The sequence below is a fragment of the Haemorhous mexicanus genome, chromosome 3, assembly GCF_027477595.1.
Source record: "Haemorhous mexicanus isolate bHaeMex1 chromosome 3, bHaeMex1.pri, whole genome shotgun sequence".
Lineage (NCBI taxonomy): Eukaryota > Metazoa > Chordata > Aves > Passeriformes > Fringillidae > Haemorhous > Haemorhous mexicanus.
Window position 1 is genome coordinate 46,505,862 of NC_082343.1, and position 24,510 is coordinate 46,530,371.

At 39.4% G+C, this 24,510-nt stretch overlaps 1 protein-coding gene across 3 annotated transcripts in view; it reads right to left on the reverse strand.

Annotated features, from left to right (window-relative positions):
* NID1 (nidogen 1) overlaps positions 1–18,957 on the reverse strand; it is a 52,044-nt gene extending 33,087 nt beyond the window's left edge. For all 3 annotated transcript variants that reach the window (XM_059841647.1, XM_059841648.1, XM_059841649.1), the window contains exons 1-10: positions 18,743–18,957; positions 11,978–12,277; positions 10,631–10,860; positions 9,563–9,990; positions 8,518–8,667; positions 7,030–7,281; positions 5,752–5,952; positions 3,728–3,973; positions 2,628–2,771; positions 1,410–1,538 (exon numbers count right to left, since the gene is read on the reverse strand). In XM_059841647.1, the coding sequence (XP_059697630.1) occupies positions 1,410–1,538; positions 2,628–2,771; positions 3,728–3,973; positions 5,752–5,952; positions 7,030–7,281; positions 8,518–8,667; positions 9,563–9,990; positions 10,631–10,860; positions 11,978–12,277; positions 18,743–18,949 (2,287 nt within the window). In that variant the 5' untranslated portion in view covers positions 18,950–18,957. The remainder of the gene's footprint in view (positions 1–1,409; positions 1,539–2,627; positions 2,772–3,727; positions 3,974–5,751; positions 5,953–7,029; positions 7,282–8,517; positions 8,668–9,562; positions 9,991–10,630; positions 10,861–11,977; positions 12,278–18,742) is intronic.
* Between the last annotated feature and the right edge of the window lie 5,553 nt (positions 18,958–24,510).

Genomic DNA, 24,510 nt, shown 5'->3' on the forward strand with positions numbered 1-24,510 from the left:
TTTGTTTTTGATTGAAGGAAGGGATCAAACTGAAATCCTTCAAGCTAGGCAAGGAATTACTTAGCACTTGCTAAAAGTGGAACATCAGCTTCATGGGAAAGTGGTAGAGTGAAGCTGGTGAGGTCATGGCTGGAGGGAAGAATGTTCCCTTTCAGGTCCAAGTCACAAAACTTCAGTGTTGGACATAATGGAAGGAACATAAAGCTGCTCTTCCACATCTCACCCTATCCCTTCCAGTGGCCTTGGTAGAAGGAGCTGCTTTTTCTGACTGCTCTGCAAGAAAGAGAATTAGGGTGCACTGTGACTTAGGGAACAGACATAAATTGTAATTCTCACTGGAGCAGAGAAATTTGGCTTGTGATGGAGTGTAATACACAGCATGCAGAGTCACAAACTCAAGGAAAGTAATGCAACTCTCTGCTGTAAGATGAAGGCTCATTCTTTGCTGAAGAACAGTCTTGGCTATAATGAGCAATGACCTGGATGCATTAGCTGATCAAAGGGGAGCTAAACTTACACCACAAAGCTGTCACAACAGAAGCAAAAAATCCTCAGCTGTTATCAATTCTTTCCAAAAGAAAGAGGAACTTCCAGCCATACTGGTAGTATAAAGCTTCCAGCCATACTGGAAGAGTGCATATAGATTTTTTTGGTACAGAATTATTGTCAGATTGCAAAGAAAAATTCTAACAAGGAAAAAAAAAAATCTCCATCCTATCCTGACAGTTGCAGCTCTAGAGTTAAAGTCATTATTCCTTTTTGGTTATTTGTCATTATCCCTCTTCTATCTACCATTTGTGGATTCCTTTTTCCAAAAGGAATTTCTACAAATTGAGTGAAAAACAGGGCAAAGAGGAAAAAGAAAAGATATCCCTTGTTAGGACAACCTTAGTCTAGCAAATACAGATTAACTCAGGCTTCCTCCAGAAAAAAGTTGTTAAATTACAGAAAAATAAACTAGTTTAGTGACAACTACTGAAGTTGATATTTAATGGTCCATTAAAAATTAGCTAAGAGCCAAATTGCAAATATTTTAACAGTGATCTAAAGCTATAACTCTTTTTCATCATGATAAATTATCACTTCAAAATAAGTCTGCAATAGTCAAGACACACTGGTTTAGAGCTGTGCAATATCTTGTCCAAGGGATTAATTTGTAACTGAAATCTCATCTGTTAAACTGAACTCTGGATTAGACATAAGAAGCAAAACACAAATCCCCAAAAAGTCAAAAGAACAGCACTTAGAAAATGCAGAAAAACCCGGTAATCATGAGCTGCAGCACAAACTCCTGAACTCCACTCATGCTAAAAATCAGCACAGATCATGAAGCACTGTTTTCTATCCCTGTGAGATGGATCACAGCCCAAAGGCTGGAGGGCAATGCTTTTCAGAAACATGAAACTCACCAACACAAGTCTGCCCATCTGCTGCAAACTGGTATCCCCCAACACACTCGCAGCGGTAGGTTCCCGGCTGGTTGTTGCAGTCTGCATTGCTGCCACACAGCCCTGGCTGCTCCGAACACTCATCAATATCTAGGGTATTAAAAGGATCTCGGTTATTACAAAAATGCATTTCATATGGATGCCAGAAAAACAGAAACTGGGGAACTCTAGGTTAATAGCAGTCTTCTGTACTTAGGCCATGGCTTGGATAGACCACACCTCTTATGAGATATTAATAACCTGAAAATAAGTTTTGAGGTAACTGTGTCCTCAGTTAATCTGCACCAAAAAGAAGAAAACAAACCAGGAGAAGTTCTATCATGGAGTAATAAGGGGATGCTATGGGAAATTGCAGAAGAAAGAGAAGCCAAAGAAAATGCAACCTGAGGTGATCAGAAGCAATGAAAACTACTGGGGGAAGCGTGAACTCTAGGAAAGGCTTCCCCTTTCATTATCCATAAACATCTCTAATCTACTGCTGCCCAACTCACAGCATCAGGGGACTGGAAGGGACAGAGTGATGCTGTCGTTTTCATTAGTAAGTTGATTAAAATGTTGGAGTGGAAGGAGAATTGTGCTTTGGGTTTTAAAAGCCCCCAAAACTTTTTTAGGTAATAGGGATGAAACATTTCATTAACACATACTTTCATCTCTTGAAAACAAGTATTAGTGCTGTGATTTGATTGCAAGGCAAAAACCAAATACACTAGGAATACAGAGCTAGAATGAACTGGGAAATATGAGTCTTTTGGAACAGAAGTGGACTTTCAAAGTAGATTGTGAAAAAGATGATTTCAATGAATTGCACATATCTGTGCTCTGTCGGCATGTGCATTTCCTATTTCTCATCTCCCTTGAGAACTTTTAACCTAGTTGACTCATTTTAACCAGTACTTGCATTACAGTAAATTTCTCACAACTAAGTTCCCACATACTTTATAAAAAGATGAACTGGATGGGAAAGATGCTTTGCAAGATAAGAAAACATACTCTTCAAGACAGTCAAACTTTCTTACTTTGATTATTGAGATACATAGCCCAGCATGTATCTAATCTTAAAATTAGCCTCTTAGGGCAGTTCATTTTGCTGGAATGGCTAGTCCTGAGGGTCGATATACCCCAAGGAAAATAAATTCTACACTAGCTTTCATTTTGCAATGTATTGAAGCGTTTTGATACCGTAACAAACGTTTCCATCTCCACGGAAGCCAATCGAACATTCGCAGAAGAAACGATTCCCAGTTCCTGGACGGCACACAGCGTTGGTGTCACAGTTATGAGTGCCAGTGTAGCAAGGATGCCGGTTAATATCAGCAGAACCATCTGGCAAGAGAGACACCATATTTAGCCTTGCTGACGCGGTCCAAGTAATAGCACCCAGTTAAGGCCAGGAATGAGGTTCCAGGTTTAATGTGTTTCCAGGTTTAATGTGCTCATAACGCACATTAAACAAGGAAACATTTTTTGCATCAGGAAGAAAGGGCCTTGCAGGTGATATGCAGGTGATATCAGATATGTATTTAATAGCACATGTATTCCTTGTTACTTGTACAGAGGAATACTGAGTTTAAAAAGAGCCACAAAAACCTCTTTAAAGAACAAGTCAGAAAGAAAATTCATTTTCCAGTCACTGACACAAGACTCACAACATGATTCCTAACAGCTTGGTTTATTCATTTAATTAGCAGAACTTTATTTTGTAACAAACAAAAGTGAGCACAGCCTGGTTTTATATTCATTTTCAAATTGTCTCTCTGCTTTCTGATATTAGTGGAAGCTTGGACAGCTCATCTAAAAAAATACCTTTTAAAAGCAGCCTACAATTCAAAGAAAAAATGCTGTGTTTCGAGATAAATTATAGAAACTCATCCATGGTAAATCTCATTCCCTTCTTTTTCTCTCTTCTCTGACAGTGTCCTACCAAAAAAAATTAATAGAGGAACTACAAATTCAGTAAAGATAAACAACACACTCTATGCATCCAAGTGTGAATAGCTTCAAGGTGGTGTACTGAGAGTATTTCAAGGAATTAGACATAAACCCCAGTGAATTTCAATAACACAGCATCAATTAAATATTCTCTCTCAAGTAAAAATACAAATTTTCAACAATTCCATTTCTCTCCTTCACTGGTGGATCTGGACTGCTACTAAATAATGAAAAGTAATTCATATAACTCATTAACACCCATCTAGGGCAGGCTAAAAAAAAAAAAAAAAGGATGACTGCTCTTAATTGCTTACAAAAGAGAAAAAGCAAAATTTGCAATTGATACGTACCACTGATGGGGCCAATGGAATTGCTCATGGCGTATCGCAGGATCTGCTCGTCCCTGTTGTACAGGACAAACACACTGTCCACTGAGAGCTGCTGAGTGGCAGGAGCAGAATGGGGGGAGTCATCATGGATGCATTCATCAAAGGAGATGGTCTGGCGCCACTGATAGGCGCCCGTGTATGTGGCAGCCACTCCATCCCTTTCTGGCTCTGTCACCGTGTACTCCCTCGAGGACGATGAAGTGATCACTGCGACATGACAGCAAACACACTGATCAGAGCAGAGACCAAAAGCACCCTGTCAAATGCTATCTGTAGACCTGGCATGCAGTCTGTGTAGTGCAAATGGGAATTTCAAAGGCTAGAAGCTGTGAAAGGGGATGTATTTCCATGCAAAGGCACAAGCACTGGAGTACACTTACTCTGCTCTCAGGGATCACAGTTTTCAGAAATGAGTAATTTGATTTATTTTGACATATTTAAAAAAATTAACTTTACTTTGTGGATTTCCAAGTAATGAAAATAAAATTCAACTCAGCAAACTGGGAGATTCCTTTAGGTTCCTTTTTAGATCTCCAAGCTAAGGACAGTCACCTCACCAGCCTAAACTACACCCACCTTTTAGTTCATTGTAGGCTATTAGCCTTGGATTTTAACAGAGTCCTGAAGAAGCTGTGTGTCTGAGAGCTCCTGCACGCTTCACAACAGTTTTCTATACTGGGAAAAATTGTGAACAAAGCTCTTCAAAAAGATCCTCTCACTGACAGAAAGGTCCTCAGAACACCAGTATTCTTTGTTTGGACATCAGAACACACCTATATCAATCCACTTGCAGCAGCTGGCTAAAGCTGGATTTCTGCTAAGTCCATTAGGTATGCCATAGGACAGCAGATTTGCAGCTGTTTGAGTCCTGGTAAATCAGATCCAGCCTGAAGGACACCTCCCTCCAGCCTCTGACTTTACCTCCATGGGAACAGTATTTCTGCCAAGTAGAAAACTGTTCTGTAGAGCAGACACTGCCCAAACTCTCAAGTTGTTCAGCACAAAGCAGAAGCTTCTTTCTGCTTCCACTTCCTCCTCCTCCCAGTCCAAAACAACAGGCGAAGCACAAGCAGGTTCATCACTGGCTACTAAACTCAGACATTAGTGAAAAGGCAGTGATGTAACCACACCATTTTCTAGCTCTAGTAACCAAAAGTGCACCCTTGGAGAAAAGTGCAGTATCTCCAGAATTCATGTGCACGTGGGTGCACCACAGGCTGCTTTATCTGTAGTATTCATCTCTTTGGGCTGGCTGGCCAGCAGCAACACCAACCTCACTTCTCCACTTTCTGTATTGAAAAAACCCATAATTTTATCCAGGAAGAGGAAAGCAAAATAATTAAGGAAAACAAGATTGTCCTGTAAACAGTGAATGAAGAATGGTTCTCAAAGGAAACCTAGGATCTGTGATAAAGGAATTGAGAGAGAGGAGTACTGAAGAGACAATGTAGGAAATTGATAAGGGGATTAAGAGGTAATTTCCAGTTGGTTGTTAAAATTCAGCTCAAATAATACTGATAAATGCTTGCAGAATCATTGTAATGAAGTTGACATGAGATGTAGTGATACACAATGGGTTTAGTCTCATCAAAGATCACAGCTCACTCAATGACATTACCACAAAGAGCTATAAGCCAGTACAGGGCTAAAGGGCTGTGGACTTACAGAGAAAACCTTTACCCCTTGTACACTGCCATCAACAGCATAAAAAAAAAGGTCAACAAAAAGGGAATTCAAGAGTGTTTTGCAAACAACAGTTCAGAGAAAGTTAAACCTGTATTTTTCCGATGAAAATATTAGAAATATTTGCATTGTCCCACTCAAAATCCACCTTCTTTTGAAACCTTTTCCTAAGGGGTAAAATGCAACTTTCTATAAGTCAAAGGGTCCTAAATACATTTGCTAAAAAGGTAATAAAAGAATGCTTTTCAGATTAGTGCACAAAGCAGAGATTTTCTCATAATTTCATTCTTATGGAACCTTACCAGAACTAGAAGTGTGGTAGAGTTCAGTGTAGGGCTCTATGTGGACTGATGCCCCAGGTGGGATCTCAGGTATTCTCCCCTCCATTTCTGTGCTGATGGTGAGGTGACCATGCTCATCAATGCCACTAAACTTCTGCTTTACAACGAGCTTCTCATTGTTGCCAAGAAAAGTTACTTCTGTTTGCCGTGTAAACTCACCACCTAAAGAAAGATAATTAGTTTAACACTAAATTTTATAGAGGTTTCCAATTCCTTCTATTCCAAACGTTGCTTCTAGTAGATAAAATATAAATCACTATTGTCTGGAAGTTTTGATGTAGCACAATTGCTAATGTCTTGTGTTTCTAATGTAGTAACTTTCAGTAAATTTTTTTAAGCACTGCACATGATAAATCATAAATCCCTGCCCTGAGGCAGGGGGTTTTAATAAAATTAAAAAGAAGTTCTGACTAAGCTAATAGCAGTAGGCCTTATCCTACCATTTAAAAAGACATTTTAGAGAAAATTTTCATTAGGAGTACAGAGAGTTAAAAAAAAAAAAAATCAAATCCAGTACATCTGTTTCCAAATCAAAACCAAGTGGAATGTATGTTGTAAATTCCAGGACAAGCTTCAAACATACCAAATCCAAGAAAATCCCAGACCAAAAAGCTGTGTTCAACTAAATTCATATTACAAGTCTGTAAAGGATCAAATTTTCAAGGGAAACACATGTTCTGCTAGAACAGATTGAATCTACAGCTTGAATTCACAGCAGCACAACCAACCAGATTTGGCCTTAATCTCTTATGAAAAGCTTGAATTGTGAGCTAGCACACTAGCTAACAGAGTCATTCGCATGTCATGCAGCAGCTGTTTCTGTAAAGTGCTTCAGACCCTCAAGAGGTCAGGTTACCGTTTTTCTTTTGCTCTGTTGGTACAATCAGAGATTTAACAAGTTAAATCTCTTGAAGATGTAGGAGAAGCTTTTTTTAGTAACTGTGTACACTCTAGTAACAACGCCCCCAACAGATCTTTTTAATAATATCTTTCTTGAAGAGAAACTTGCCAAGCCACTCTTCTCTCTAACACACTTAGTTGTTGTACACTGCCAGTAAATTAAAAGGTCCACTGTCTATATATTGGAAACAAGAAAAACGGTGAGAAATTTGATTACAAAAAATCATTTTGCAGCTCAGAAGAGATGTGTTTTCACTCTATATTGATTCTAAATACAGATTTCTATCAAGACAGAGGAAAGCATAGCAATTTTGAACCTTATTTTAATTTAGAAGTTACCAGTAATGCTGAATCCATTTTTATATCCTTGGTGTTCCACAGCAAACATCCATCCTATGATACCTCCAATAGAGGCAAGAGGTAGTAAAGAATACCCCAAAGCTTCTGGGATTGTGCTGATAGCAGTGTAGGCACGCCCTTGGTTCATCACAACATAGGAGTGGAGATCAGTGTTCTCAAATACAACTGGGACAGGGTTGTTTCCTACAAAGATTCTTCCTCTGACCTTGCCGTTGACTCTCTGAGGAGAACCTGGCAAATCAATACAGTGCATCAGAACAAAATAACAGTATTCTCATATTCTCCAAGGAACATGTCTACAGTATTCGCAATGTTCAGTGCTTAGTGTTGAAATAAATGGCAAACAAATCCTCAGAGTTCAGACAAAAAATTGCCACGTGCTCACTTGCTTATGTAGACACATGCAAGTGTGTTATGTGGATGATTAAATGGCCAAATTTACCTGAAGAGATGCTCCTTATCCTCATTAAAAGTTTTGTCTACAAAAATAACTTTATAACACTGTTACAGTGTATCTGACAGTAAGTGGCAGACAAACTCCTCAAGATCACACTTCATATCAATACACACTAAATGCAAATTTGTTCATTCCCTATTAAGAGACTAATGCCATTAGGCATTAGAATAATTTACCTGTTATTCTTATCTATTACATTTCTTGGCTCTGAACTATTGGCCATTTTGAAGACTGTCAGTGTTATACAGAAGTAGCTGTTTTGGATTGCTAATTTTCTCCTGTTTATAATTTCCTACATGGAAGTTTTGATTTGATTATTATCAGATCCTTCTTTTCTTTCTATGGAAAATCCAGTTTTATGAGCTGAAAGCTAAGTATTAGGTTTTGCTTTCCTGGTTTATAAAACACAGTCTTGCAGTAAACTGAGTTGCTGAAATGCATCTGTACTCTGAGCCAAATCACTACAAGGATTACAAGTGTATACATAAGAAATTCCTTTATGGATTTTACACAGGAACAAAGTTTAAATGGGCATTTAACAGAAATCTGGCAGATCACCCTTTAGTAAAGCAGCTTAAGAATCAAAGAGGAGCCATGCTCTTTGGTTCAACAATCAAAGTTAATTTGTTCATCACTTTGAACTGTCCATTTCTAGAGTGAGGACCATATCAGATTATAACACGTTGGAACTTCATGACTAATTCTAGGAAATACCACTGGATGTTAAGTTTTCTTTTAAATTATGTCAGTTACAGAAGAAGTTCATTTCTTTCTAGAAAGTCACATTAAAATGCATACAGCCTATAACTGACCCCTCAAAATAATTTGCTTCACTCAAAAAACCATTTTAAAAAGTAGACCTCACTGATTCAAATGCCTTTCACTATATCTCAGTGATAAGTCTTTCAAAAAGTTTTTATCAGGTCTTTTTTGGAATTGAATACAGGTCACCTCATTCAAGAACTCCATATGTAATTGTTGCTTATGTATCTAAATTTCAAACCAGTTACCTTCTGCTACACACTGTCTGCCATTTCCTTTGTAACCAGCAATACAACTGCAACAAAACCCGTTGGGATAATCCCTGCAAATAGCGTGAACAGAGCACTGGTGACGGTTGTTAGCGCAGGTCTCTTGGACATCTGTGTGGTAGCGAAACACTGTGGAAAACAAGACAAGACATTTATATTTCATGCAATTACTGTGGTATTCACATATCCCTGGGCTAGTTTAAAAGTATCTCTGGACTGACTTGATCAGATTTTCATTTTCTCTTTAAGGAAAGCGAACTATTACAATTGATATTGGCTAACCTTGCAATATGCAGACAACTTTCCCCTATTTTGCAGTAAACCTCAGGGCTTCAGCTGTTTAATTATTTAGTTAGAAAGCTGTTTAATTCTATTGACTCCAGCAGATATATATTAACACAGATCAGTTAAAATTCCTGTCAAAGCTAAAGACATAATTTTAATTTGTCCTTGTTTCTGAATCAAAACAAAAAGGGGACTTTTAAACTTTAGAACAAAATATATCAGTACAGTACCCAGGACCATGCAGCAACTGATGCTCCCTATAATCCTAACTGTTTAACCCTGTTATTTAATGGAGGTAGCAATTCTCACCCCTACTTCAAGAAACAATTATAATCTGAGCAGTCAGTCACACTACTTTGAAATTTCTAGAAACACTTTATTAGAAGTTAGAATTGCTAGTTCCACCCTTCTAAGACTTGAGGCCATGAAACCAGCCAAAAAAATTTACGACAGCTTCTACTCCCAACCTTTATTAAATCATCTGTATTCAGTAACACATCTGAGAAAGGTCTGTGAGCTTGACTAGGGAACTAGTTTACTAGACTGACAAAAACTGCATTTGAGGTGACATCCAAATTAACCACCACAATAAATAACACAAACTTATGACGTGTCCAGATTTTCAGATATTAAGCTAATGTAAAGGAAACACTGTTTCTTTTGTAATTCAATTTCTTTCACATGTCTTTTTTGCAGCCTGCCCATGTTAGAAGAAGCTTAACTGTACAAAAGGCCTTACCTATGCCAGTTTCATCAAATTCTTCCACATCTATGACTTGAGGTGGCTGTGGGGGGAACTGCTGGATCCGAAACTGGCGAGGTGGAGCTTTTGCTGTTGGGAAATTTTGAGGACTATAGAAAGACTCAGTTGAAGGTGTTCCTGTAACATCTTGGAATGAAGTCAGAAAGTCTTCTGCAGCTAGCTGAGGAACACTGTATGTGACAAGGTGCTGATCCTCTTCAGTGCTGTCCGCGCTACTTGTGATATACTGCTGTGTTATTTCAGTGGAACCATAGTCAGACATAAAGGGCTTAGAAGTTATCTCCTGGTCTTCTTCATTGGGCTCTACGCTCACCAAAATATTGCTGATGTTGGCAGGCACGATACTGTCAGATGAGCTACCAATGTCAAACACCCAGATGCCCTGCTTCCCAGCATTGCTGCTTCTGTCAAAGAGAAGCACATGCCAAATAAAGTAAGCTGTGTGGTATTTCTAGCCTACACACAATGTTATCCTTCACTGCAAAGTGTCAAGACAAAACTGTTTAATTATTTTCCCTACATTACATTCTTACCTACAGGTACAGTTTATTCATCTGTGGAACACCCCTGACAATTTGGGTAACATTTTTTTTTCTCCTCACTCAGAGCTCTGTTGAGAATTTCTAACTTTCTTGTCTCCAAAGAGGATGAGAACAGAAGGAGATTTTTGGGACACAAAGATTTTGCTACCACTTACTAAAACTTTCTAACTCATTCCCTTTCCTGCTAGTTCACTCTTTCAAAAATACAAACTCACAAAAACAACCTGCCCAGGATAGATTATGAAGAGTTGAAGTCTAAGTGGTACTACTTATAGAAGAACAAAGTATACTGGAATTCCTACCAGTGACAATGGGAATATGTACTTTTAACAAATTACACCAAAGTCCTCAAGGGGGTGGATATTTCTCAGTGACAGATCTTGTCACTTCTCATGCAATGGCTAATGGGATTTTATTAGTTCTCATTGATTCATGCTACAATTAAGAAAACCATGGAACTCTGTTGTTTTCTTGAGGAGTTTAAACAAAGAAAAAAGCATACTTGTACAGGTTTCTAATGCTGTCTTCACCATTAGCAATGACATTGTAGGATCCTGGCTTTTCCCAAAAGTAGAAGTTTGTAGAGGCTTGACTAAATCCAACCATAGCAGGAATATTTTCATTGCCATTCTTGGAGTATGTGCTATAGAATTGCAAACTATCTTCTGGATAAAGGAAAATAGCATAGGAACTGGAATCAGAAGATGCTAAGACAGCCTGGAATGTGTTTCTCTGTGGAAAAAAAAAAAATTAACACACATTTACTCACATCAAAATAGTTAAGAAAAAAGTAATTTTTTTCTTTTGAAACACAAAATGAAAATCAGAATTTTCATTTAAAAGAAAAAATTATCAAAAGTAAAGTAAATCTGTAGGAAATAGTCAGATAGGCTACCCAAAGCTTAAGAATTTTAAGTCCTGTAGTGCTATAGGATGCTATTTCATTTTCTTAAAATAACAGAAGTGATGTGCTAGACTAAATAAAAAATCCTATAAACAGAATGTTTGAAGTTCAAGTTTCATGTTACTCAAGTCATTTCCCACAGGAACACTCCTGCCTACTGTAGGAACCACTGGGACAGCACCTCAGATATCAGCTGCTCATTGATATCAGGGTGCAGTATTGTTACTATAAACACAATGCTTGTGCCAAGTTCAGCAAAATAAATTAGATATTGACATAAAAAGATGTGCTAAGTAGTGTTCTCATCAACTTTGATAACTATAATACAAACTTTATAACCAACTTTGATAATGGTATACAAAGTTACATATCCTTGCAGGATAGTACCTGCATGGTTTAAAAAGGAGAAAATGATTTGTGAATAATAATAAAAATAACCTTTAGCTGTTTCTTAAAACAATACTAGCTACAAAACATGAGCGTTTTCTGAATGCAATATCATTTTTTCAAAATGGGCTTAAGATCCCACTAGTCCATATAGTTATCTGATTTTACATAGTTTGATGTCAAAATTACTTAAGAGTCTTCTGAAAAATGCAAGCCAGCATGATTATATTTCACAGAGGGAGGTCAGGATATTCTGGTTCAGTTATTATCACAACACATTTAACATTCAAAGTAAGAGTTATTAGGAAAAACAACTAAATCAGCTATGCAGTTTCAAGCATTATCTTTTGAATTAATAAAACATTATTAAAATAAATCTCAAGTAAAAGTTCTGGAAACTCCTACTTTGCTGCAGCCTTTTTGATGATGATGTACATTCTTAGGTCTGCAGAATTCATTTAAACACATAGAACTTCAAGCCTTCAAAGCAAAAGGTTACAGGTTACACTTTAGCTGAGCATGTGTCCAACATCATTTAAAGCTCTGATTGACATTCACCTTTTCTTCCAAAGCATGATCTTCTCCTGGTGCCTGGAAAGGAGCCACAAGCTTCCAGGTAACAATAACAACACTGCTGGGATCAAAAGCAGTCTCAGGAAAACCTCTTTTGATATAGTCTGATGCAAGTTGCAAGACATCTGAGGATGAATCTTCTCTGTAGTACACATTTCCACGCCCATCTGTTGTGTCCAGGTCAGCCATAAAAGGAGCAATGGCCCCAAAACTCACTGGGAATTGACCAAGGTATTTTTCTTCACTTGAGGGTTCATTTACTGCAATAATCCCATTAGTGGTAATCTAATAAAAAGATGAAAATTATAACACAAATACTGTTCATACAACTGTCTCCTAATGTGCTCCAGATCACATTATTTTAATTTTAATTCCAGCAGAAATCAAATCAGAAGTCAGTTTTGTATTTAGAAAGTAACTGTGGTTTTTTAAACTAGTGTGTTTTTTATCCCATGTCAGGAGTCCTGAGATTTCGGTTGCCCAGAATCAGAGGTCAACTGTACAGATGGTACAGCCTTTTTTTCCTAGATAAAGATTTTAGCTATTTAAATTTCAGACACCTATTGTCTCTTCTAACAGGGACATACATAACCTTTCTACCAATGCTTCAGAAGCTGATTGAATTTCTGTGCCAAGAATTAATTCACACATAGATGCCAACACAAAAACTGCTCCATGCTTATATATTGTAATAGCACAGGTGAAAGTCTTTTGGGAAGACATACAGATTTCTCTTTGCCTGGTCAGGGCTGCTTTAGTGTTCACTTTACTATAGCCACCCTCCTAGGAACTTCTCTGCTACTGTGCAAGGATTACAAGTGCTGCTCACTCTGAAGACATGCTGTGAGCACAGAGCACAGCTCTTATACCAGAGGCTATACAGCCTAAGAGACAGAATTTCCACAGCAGATATAGGCCACCCTATAAATTCCTTTACAGCTGAGTGCCCTGACACAGTCTGATAGGAAAATGGGTCTAATACTTGAAGGGGGTTGGGGGAAGGAATTTACATATGTAAGTGAAACTCTCTCTCTGCAAATGCATAGGTACTGGCTCAGGGACATTCAACCCATCACTGAGATGATAATTCACAGTCAGCCACCTCTGACTAAAACTGAGAACAATACATACATACATAGGTGCTAGGGCACATCCAAGTGCAACAGCCAGACTCCACTGGCACACCAGAGCTAGCTCTCACACACCCAAGCAGTGAGCAAGACTGCAGGTCTCAGGCCTTGAGGCTGTGCACAAAGTACTCACACACAGCTTTTTGTGCCTGACCCTTCCACCAGCTGTGTTTGGCACTGAATCAGCCACATACAAATCCACCTTCAAGTCTTGGACTACCTGCAGGCAGCCAGGGGCTCACTCTAGAGCTGCTGCCACATACACAAGGGACTCAAAATGGGACAGAGGTCCCAGAACTGTTACTATAAGCTATGAAATTAAAACTGCAATCTCCCACATATCTCACTCAAAAGGATTCTTGGAAGTCCAAGAAGAACAAACTGTTGCTGGATCTTTTTACACAGTCAAGATACTGTCAACATGATAAAATCTTTAAAAATGCCTAGAAGTGGGTCAGAATGGCTGCTGACTCAAACTCCAAGGCCACCTAGCCCAGTAGCCTGCCAGCCTAGAGATTCAGCTAAAGAAGACATGCACATACTTGTCCATCGAGCCTCCAGCTTCATCCACCTCAAGGGATTCCCTGTGGTTTGACTGTTTCTCCTTAGCAGATGTCTTTCTCATATTTGTTGAGTCTTCCCTTAACACATACAAACTCTATGCATCCACAAAATCCCTTAAAAAGGAACTCCATGAATTTGTGACTCAGGTCTCTCCTACTTTTGTTTGTTTTCAGTCTGGCTTCCACCTTCATCTGATGGCCCTAATTTCCTAATTTTTGTATGTCCCTAATATTGGGACATACAAAAATCCTACCCAGTCTCTCCCACTATGTAATTTCTCCTCCAGAATGAGGATCCCCAGCCTGCCCATGCACTCCCTGTCTAAGAGCTGTTCTCTGTCTTTGATCACTCTTATTGTCTCCACATATTTCTTCATCCTTTTCCACTCAAATTTGTAAACAAGGAGACCAGTAGGAGGCCACACATATTCTTCACAGAGAAATTGTGGTCTGTGCAAGCCCATCAAGGATGCTGGCTGCTTGTGCCTTGGCAACATCTTTAAAATCTGGACCACCACTGCTGCTACACACAGTAAATCAGAAAAAAGTGTAGTATGATCATGATACAGATCACTCCTCCATACACAAGAAACATCTATACCTTGAACTTTCCTTTGGCTATCCAGAGGGTCAGAGCATGTCACAGGCCAGTGGTCAGACAGCTTGGTGTACAACTGGATAATGCTTATCACAAACCACTAGCTAAACTTGGCAAATAGTTCCCACAGTATAGCAGAATTTATTTTAGAAGTGGCTTGACATATGCTGACTGTATTTTCTGCAGATGTACAATTTCATTAGCAGCTAGAGTGTAACATACTAAAAAGTTGGCTTTATGCATGAACAGTATATCTAAGGTATATAAGCAGTAAATAATCCGTGCAAACATGTTGGGAAAGCAGGTCATGTTAGAAAGGGGGAGAAGAAGCTGAATATTGTGAAAGTTTTTATACTACTCATTCATGACTTGACAGTGGCCACAGACCCTAAGGTGAGCTACAAATCTGAGGAATAAAGAACTAAAAAGACAGCATGGGTTACCTAATTAGAGACCCTACAACTGGAGTTGGACACATAAGAGAAATCTAGTCCAGAAAAGTTCCCAGAACTTCTACAGCATCTGTACACTAGAAAATGCTTCATATTCCTGTAAAGCAAAGCTAAAACATGACCTGAAAAGAAAAAACCACCAATTATACTATACCACTGGAAGATAGGATGGAGAGTGGTGGACATTACAGTCTGTTTGCTAAGAACTTTTAGCAAAGAGATGCACTCCCTCTTTTGTCATAAATTTTGTGGAAGTTAAAAGTCTTCCTTCTGCTTTCTTACATTTTTTTGTACACAAACAGCCCTACTCTCTCCTAAATCCTCTTGTGAGAGATTACTGGAGTTTGAGGTATTTTAAACAAATTCCATGCTGTTCATCAGATCTGGTGTGTGTAGATTTTGCATCTTCATGATCCCTCATTTATGGCAGAGATTAAAATAGCAATAAGAGAAAATACAATCAGGAATAGTTAATACTGCAGAATAAAGAAGATGCCAGAAGAAATGGCCCTCCTCTTTTCACCTCTTAGTGACATGAGTCTAGCTATTCCTTTCCTATTCGCTAAAAAATTTAATGTAAGAAGTAAATTTATTACGAAGATGCAAACCCCATTTTTTAAAGTTTTTAAGTGAGACAGTTAAGCTTTAAATGTTAAGGAAATGTTTCTATAACCCAGAAAACATTTGCAAGCCATCACATGAAAATAAATAAACAAGCGGCTCAATTTGTGCTGTGATTTTTAAGGCAAAAATAAAAGAAACTCACCAAAAATGAAAAAAAGTTTTTAGCTTTCAGATTCAACAATATATTTATAATGACAAAGACAGTGAATACTCCTTTAACTTCACTCTGCTTCTTTCAAGGTCACAAACATAGGTTTAAGTGTGAATTCCAAAATAAAGAGAAGTAATTTGGGGTAAGTACTGGGTTTCATCAAAACATCATTCCTGTCAAAAGGGAAAGGGGGGAAAAGAGGCCTCAGGTGGGCGTTGTCTAAAGACAAGCTTTAGAGTAGTCTTTCCTTTTAGGGTATAACACTATTTAAATTGACAGGAACTAACATAGATGTATTTTTAGCATGTTAAACTTCTGAATTACACACATAGTTAACATACATTTGTGGTTTGTAGCAGAACCAATAATGCACATACACAATTATAGATCCACCCTGAAAACCAAGTGAGAAGAGGAATTCAAAGTAAGGAGCATTTCTGTTAAAAGAAAAATTGCATCTCTGTATGCACAAAAAAAAAATTAAAGTTTCCAACAAATGAGGCACTTTTTTCCTGTTCAATGACTAGGCATTTTATGGACTTGAATATTTCTGCATAAAAAAATGTTTAGAAAATTCGAATTTATTTTTATAATGACGTGACACTTGACTTAAAGCAATAAAGCTTTCTAATACAAACACGACCAACTATTAATTTAAGAAGTTAATAAAAGTAAGGATTAAAAAATTGAACCAAGCTTGCATTAGAGGTTTCTCATTTAGAGGTTCTCATTAGAGGTTCTCCTCTAAATGGAGATAACCCCTAATCCTTCAATTTTTCCACACCAGTGAGTTTTAGTGTAAACTGAAAAAGCCTTAATAGAAGTGTGCTATTAAAACAAACAGAATAGTATGGGTTAGTGATAGACTTCAATGCTATAAATCTTACAAACAAATGCACTATATGGAAGATTACAATAGGAGAAAGTCTGTTTCCACTCATATGAAATAAAAGCGCTCTCTTCTGTCTGTGAGAGAAGATTTTGTTGCCAGGGATTTTATGACAACTTGGTACTAAACAACCTCTTCACAGAATGCCTTGCCTTTCTATTCATGTGTGCAGCTAACTTAAACAACGCAGCTTCTCAACTGTTAAAAAAGACAGAAAGAGAATCCACATAAAATTTCTACATAAAATTATGTGCACTAAATGTAAATTGTATCAGCTTGATAATATTTACTACCAACTAGGAATACATTGGAAACTCCAGCCAAGCACGATCGTAGAGCTTCATAAATACACATTGCAAATATACGAGAAAAATGTGTATTGTGAAAATGCATTGAAAACTGCTCAGCACATTTCCTTAACAGGTATACTTCTCCTCTCCCTACCCCCATGAAGTTTGTACTGTGCTTCTGTTCTGCAATACCTGAGCCAGATTCAGTGCAAGAAAAAGCCTCTGCATAGTGTATAGACTGATACTGAAATGCCATTCATTAAAACTGCCCATTCTTAGTACTGAGAGATGCTGGCAGAGCCCTGGAAGTGATTTGGAAATAGACCCTATATGGGTATTCTTTCAGGCAAAAACTAATTAGAACTGTTCCTGTTTGAGGGCGGGCCAAGTATCAGGGTGATTAAACTAAAGAAACCTAGACTGGTTGATCAAAAACTCTGTCCTATCTCTGTAGCTTACCTGACATGCTACTTGTTATCTTTGCTTCTCTGTAGCTGAATATACAGTCCACTATCTTTCAAGAATATGTTTGTGCTTTTAAAAGTGTATTTTTTCTTGGTTTGACTAATCAGTGACCAAATTAGAGTACAGAAGGCAAGACAATGAACTAAGGGTCAAACTGAAGTCTGAACTCCCCCTAATACCTCATCTCAGTCAGCTTCAGTGAACAAAACCCGTTTTCCACACAAGCATGATCCAAATCCCTCAAAATTTTAGATTTCAGATATGATGTCAGGATTTATCTAAGTAGAGGCAGTATGGACAATAAAAAGGAGTGTAACTTAAGTGTCAGCACTAATATACCTCAGTGCGGCACAAGCAAGTTATATCTTCAGTGAATACCCATGAAACAGACTCAAGGGCATGGGAATACATCAAATTTTGTACATAAAATTTTGAATGACTACAATCATATGGAGCTCTAGTTTCCAAGTGTCTCCATGTAGGTTAATCCACTGAGTTGCCTCTTAGATCCATGATACTAAACCACACTGCTTTATCTGGCCAGGGAGATGAAGTTACATTTACCAGATTACTACACTAAACACATTGTGCCTTCCCTACCAAAACCTTTCTAAACATACCACTCAGCATGTTCAATTGCTAGCCTAGATGGGGCTTAAAGAGAAAGAGGCAATGATAAAGTGTGCAGCACCCTTGCAGTGTTCTGAAGACATGCTGCCATTTTAAACTGTTCTCCTTATGGCTGCTTTTCAGCAGCTCTGCCCCAGACAATCTGTTTTCAATCCCACCTTCAAATACTGAGCACCTTCCATCAGCTTTAAACATGCACACACCACTCTGGGATGCAGATTCCGCTGTGAGACACGCACACAAGGCTGAGATGTGCTTGCAGCCCAAAGACTGCAATTACTATGTATATGGACTTCCTCCTCTTTGATCACTCTTAGTGTCCCCACATATTTCTTCAACCTTTTCCACTCTATAAATTTGTAAACAAGGCGGCCACACATATTCTTCACAGAGAAATTATGGCCTGTGCAAGACCATCAAGGATGCTTTAAGAGACTACTAAAGCAATGAACACCTAAGAGTACCCAAGATATTAAGGAACAGAAAGGTCTCCCAGTGCTTAGAGGTGCAAATCTTCGACAGGTTAGGCTGCTGGTTAGACACCCCATTTCAGTTTTGTGACTCTGGCATGCCGAAACACACAAAGCAGACCACAACGAGGATGTTTCTGAGCTGAACACTCTGTATGAGTGCAGAGAACGCCTGGGGATGGCATTCACTCTGGTTAATCGATTGCATTTTCTTTGCCCTCCTACTATCAGTTGCATTGTCTCCCAGCGGAGGCTGTGCACCTCGAAGAATCTGCCCCGGCCACAGTGTGAGAAGGGAATTAACACGGCCCCGATACCTGACTGAACACAACTGGAGCAACTAAGTTCTTTGGACCGACCTCTGACCTGGGCACTCACACAACCCACGCGGAGCCCACAAGCACCACGGCGCACCCGCCCAAAGCTCCCTGAGGCGTCCCCAGGAGCGGTTCCGACCCGCCGGCAGCCAAAGGGGGCCCCACACTCACATAGAGGGAGCGCACGGCCGCGCCGTAGAAGCGCAGCGCCGTGCTCAGCTCCAGCGCCGCCGAGTGCACATCGTCCCCGGGCTCCAGCGCGGTATCGCCGCGGTCCTTGCCGTGGGGCAGCAGCGCCAGCGGCTCTGCGGGCAGCGCCAGGACGGGCAGCGCCAGGGCCAGCAGCGCCCAGCGCGGACAGCTCGGCGGGGCGCGCATCCCGGCGGCTCCCGGCGCCTGCGGCAGCGCCGTCCCGCCGCTATAAGCGCGGGCAGCGGGGCCGGGGCTAGCGGGGGGGCCGCGGCCAATGGCAGCGCGGGGCGGGCGGAACGGCGGCCCCGGGACCCCCGCGGCCGCTCCCACAGCCCAGCGCGGCTCCGCAGCGGGAGCGGCTACGGGGGTCGCTCCCGACCCGGAGCTTCGCCCACGGGAGCAAAGCGGGGTCCGCTCAGCCCGCGGGGACCGACCCTCGGAGCGCTCCGGGGGCGCGGGGATGGGGACGCTCAGCCGCGTTCGGGATCATTGTCGCTTGAGGGGCCCGAAACTCGCGAAGCTAAGTCGGTGCGGGGTCGTAGGCATCCGGCGGATGCTTTCAAAGCACCACGGCTCTCCGCCACGGCCAGTGGGGTTTCTGCGTTAGTTTGGAAAATGTGTGCTCAAAGTGATTCCAGAAGCTGCAATACTTCCCAACAGCCAGAGCACCGAGACCAAATATCAAAATCAACATGAAACAAAAATATGAATCCCCATGCTGTCTTCTGAAATAATTTTGATACCAGGTGTTCATTGTCGGGGGAAATGAATAAATGCATTGGAATGTGTTTCATAAGTTAACGCCACCCATGTCAGAATTGTATTTGGTTGTAAAATAAAACTAAAAAATAAGTAAAACAAATCCACAAACTAGAAATTGCTGCTGATACGAAATACAGAGAAAATAAATATGGTATATGTAAATATATTACTTCTGACTATGTCTTCTTGTTTTATAGCGTGGTCCTGCTCCCTTGGAATACTCAGAAGCAACTGAAGAATGGTTATATTTCATATATTTTTCCTAAAGCTACCAAGTGAGGACAGCAGTATTTAGGGATTAAATCTTGGCCAGTAAAGAATATGCTGTGATATCTCCACAGAAGATTTACAGCAGATAACCATCTGAGGAAAGGCAGCCAAAATGCTACCCACATGCTTTTTTCATGGCTTTTTACTTTAAATGCCTGCACTTTTTTTTCTTTTTCTTGTAAGAAAGTATGATTTTTGCATTTAGCAAATTGCAAGAGTACAAGACATTCCTGGGTAGAGCTATAACCATGCCAGCCTAAAGGGAAAACACATCAAGTCACCATTATTACTAACATCTATTTACTATTGTATTCTGTATGTCAGTGAAAACAGTCACTGAGACAAAGTAGTGTGGAGGTCCGGGAGGAAGATGAGTCTGCTCTCCTTGAGATACTCGCTGTACTTTCACCTGCAACTTCCTTCCATATTTTCAGAGGCTCTTAGACAGTAACTGGTGGATTCATGGAACCTGTGGCTTTATATATCCAGGAATATGTGGTTAACCACTGCCACAAGAGCAGCCTTTTGGCTGGATCACCTCCATATATGAGCACAGACACACATACAAAGATGACTCAACATCCAGATAAGTTATCTTTCTCCTCATTTGACAAATCAGTACTTAACCACAACCCAACTGTAAGTTCTTACCCACGTTGTATGTGTGCACTGGCTTACCACCACAAAATCATCTTCCTGTTACAAACCTGCCCCGGTGTCATAAGCCCATTCCCAAATTTGCAAAACCTAAAGGTTCCCGTGCTTGTGCAACACAGCTCCATAGCAAAGAGAAAGCCTAAATTAACCCCCATGGCAACACATACACATTCACAAAAGAATGATTTCTGTTAGGCTTAGCGTTTTCCACAGTCACATTTACTACAACACTAAGACTCAACAAAAGGAAAATATAAGCAAAACAAGAAGAAAATCCTCAGGGGATAACATTTTCCTGTCAGATTTACATTATTTTCTTGTATTATGTCCAGAATTTGAAGAACAAGGATCACTGGGAAGGTAGAAACCTAGTGTAGTAAATTTGAAATAGATTTGAAGGCACAAGAGTTAAGTATCTTCGTCTGCATGTGTAAAACATGGGGTAATAGCCATGTTAGGGTAAACCCTTAGTCCATTAGTCAGCATATTGAGATTGTTTAGTCTACACTTACCTTAAGAGGATTGCAGTGTTTCTGTCGTAATTGCAAGTGTATCTTCTATATAGGTCCCACTGTGAGGAGTTTTAAGCATTGTTAGTTCTAAGACAAGTAAGTAAGTTTCCTGCTGTCCTTTCTAGCATCTTCAGTTAGGACCTAAAAAGGGGATGGAAAAGCATATTTACTTATATTGTAATTAATTGGGAGATATGAATTGGCAACTCCAACCAGAATGGAGAATGCAAAAGACTTCTGCAAGTTTTAAGAATGGAAGGACAGTATTTAAATGCAAACTGGAATGTCCCAATTGAGAAAGACCTTCCAGAAAGTCTTTCATAGCTGGTGAATACCAAGAACTCCACATTTCCATTGGATATTAAATCAGATTTGGCAGCAGTTTACAGAGCAATGGTATTCCCCGAGCAGCCACTGAGATCCTGTACAACAAATGAGCTGGGTTCATTTTGTTACAAGGAGGTGACATTTTCTAAAGGTGTATAATTACACTGCTTTTCCAGAGATTGCTTGTGAGATCAGAGGTGTCACAAAAACTTCACCACTGAAAAGAATTCAGGCTGAAACCAAAAATAAAGATCAGGGGACAAAAGGAAATTGCTAAAGAACTGAACATATGTACTTGATTAAATTATAATGAGGAGATTTGATTGAGATCATGCTTCAAAGATATGTATCATCTTCAACTCAAATATCCGAAGAGTGGTACCAAACAGATGGAGGAATTAAATGGGTAAGTTTGAGGATTACAGGTGACTAGGACATTAAAACAACTAGAACAAATAACTAAGAAACCATGTATCAACAAATGCTTCCTTACCATGGGGTCTATTTTCAGATAAATCATAGATTAGGCATAGGGGAAGCAGAATGATAGAAATCTTTGAGAAGTCCACACTAGGTTGATCAGATCACTAAACAATAGATCTTAAGGAATAATTCTGCATTTAACAATGAATTGAGACAGTCCAACGGATCTGACTTGAGTTTCTATGTTCATATAGTGCTAAAATAGCTCACAGATATACACACACATATATTTGAGAATTTCACAGCCTAAATGTGAGGAGACTTGGAAAAGGGGTACAGATATGAAGAAGCCTGACCTTCTCAAGCCCCTCCCCAGGTTTCATTAACAGAGAAAACAGAGCTAACATTCTCTTTGCTGGCATGACTGGAGTATGGAAAGTAATGCCCTGGGCCTCCCTTGATGATGTTCTGCTGTCCAATGACAACAAAGCATTTTAGCGGATGGATCAAAGGACAGAGTAACCCTGTGGTCATAAACTGGAGAGAACTGAGTATTTGGGATACTGGCAGGAAAGAATAGTACTGAGATCTGCTGAGAAGGAGCATTTTTTAGAGAGACAAGGTCATGGGAATCAGAGAGTCACAAGCAAAGGCAAAGCTCACAGGAAGATCATGGAGTGCACATCATAAATTTAAATCACTCCATCTTAGAACTTAATGTTCATTGTTCACTAGAGTGGAACACAATGAGATTCCTTCTGTAACTCTACATGAACCAGTATCACCAGGCAAGGCACATAACTCTGGAGCATCTTCAAAAAAAGTGCATTTTGCAGCAGAATTTTCTATAGAAAGAAACTAATTCTGAGGCACTCTTAGATGCTTTTGAGAAGAGGTTCACATGAATGGCAATATGCATTCTTGGCATCTGCATTAGGGCAGAGTGTAGAAGATTGTAGAATCCCTTCTTTTTCTCTCATGCAGAGCTATTGTAGGGCAACAAAAGGGCAGCAATTCTGCAAGACAGTCTTCTTGGAAACTCATATGCTGTTCTGGAGAACAGCTGGGCAAGAATGGGAACGTGTTAACACTTGGCCAGTGACCTGATCAGTACAGGAGAGCTACGCTGCTGGAATACAATGGTACACAGCAGCAGCAGATTCCTGCCCCTGAGCAGGGCAAGGAGCATGGGAGAAACAGAAGTTCTTAGACCCTTCCTAGGTCTACACTTTGTATTTCTGGGGTTCTCTTAATTTATTTCTATCTCTCATTATTAGAGCTGGTAACTATATTAATAGGGGACAGAAAAAAAAACTCAAAGAGGAAATAATACTTGTACAGAGTCATGAACACTTTTTTCATCCCAATTTAATATTTAGGAAAAAATTAGATGGAAAATGGAACAGAAAAATATCAGCACTGTAAAATGGCTAGACAAAAAAAAAAAAAAAGTAGCCTTACAATCGTCCCACCTGACATGTAGTCATATGAAAAATATTACTTCTTTTTAAAATGTATATTTTCAAAAAATCCTTCTTACATCCTAATGTTTGATCTCTTTCAAGAGCAGATTGTCTAATCCAGTAAGAATTCTAGAACTTCTCTGTAGTAAGAGAGAATTGTAACAGGGCCAGAGAATATATAATTAGTCTCCTATTTAAATATTCAGCTCAGCAGTAACTACTACATCTACTCCAAGCCTTACTGTTTTGTTATTATCTAAAGGTTTTTGCTTTATGCCATAAAAGTCTCCAAACAGACAATAAAAATTACTTCAGACTTTTAAAAAATGCAGCAAAGACAGGAAGACAAAATACACAGTCATTTTCTCATACACACAAAAACCAGTTACAATATGAAGGAACATAGTTTTTCAAACAATGGGAATGGGATGTGGAAAACCAGTTTGAATGGGACAGGAAGACAGCTGTGGAAAAGGTATCGTTTACCACCTATCTTCTTCAAGGCTAAAGAAATAATTACTCTGACCCACTGATAATTGTGTCAGATTTCAGAACAGAGGTATTACACACAGGTAAAATACATATCCTTGTAGTCTGGTGAAGTATTTAGTATTGTACTAGTATTTAGTACATCTCAAGTTAAACCACTGCTTCAGATTGAATGTGCACCCAAACCAAAGGCAATGATAAATGTTGTATTCTCTTTTTTCTCTTTTATGTGGCATCCAGATTTTGGCTGTGAATTTCAGGTGCAGATGTAACACATAAAAAATAGAGGGCACACTGAGTCCCAACAGCAAAGCTTCTAGATGGCAATGAAAAAGTAAAGAGAGACCAAGCACAGATCTGATGCTTGTGGTGGCTGGAAATTCTCTAACAAATGGTTACATCCTCAGCTTTTCTACAAACATTCAGAAAGGCTACTGAAGTCTGAAACACTGACACAATCTTTCCTGTGACAGCCAAGCTACTCTCTCACATCAGCTTCTTGTGTCTGCAGAGCAGCCAGCCAGCCTCACAGAGCCTGGCTCTGCCTGGATGCTCTACCTGTTAGAATAATATATCTTGCAACAATTGTAATTTAGAAAGAGTATATGATTTCTCAGATGGGTCTAAATGCTCACAACAATTCAGAGAAGACACTTAACCTGTTTTCCCCCATGATTATTGAATGATGTTTTTTACAAGGAAAATGTCTTATATGTGAAACTGATCTTTCTGGAGTGGAAACCATTGCCTAAGTTAGTGAAATTCACTCAGGAGAATCTATCATTACCTTAAGCAACTGTGAGTAAAACACAGAAATTGACTTTCATCCAGGATAGGTGGTGCA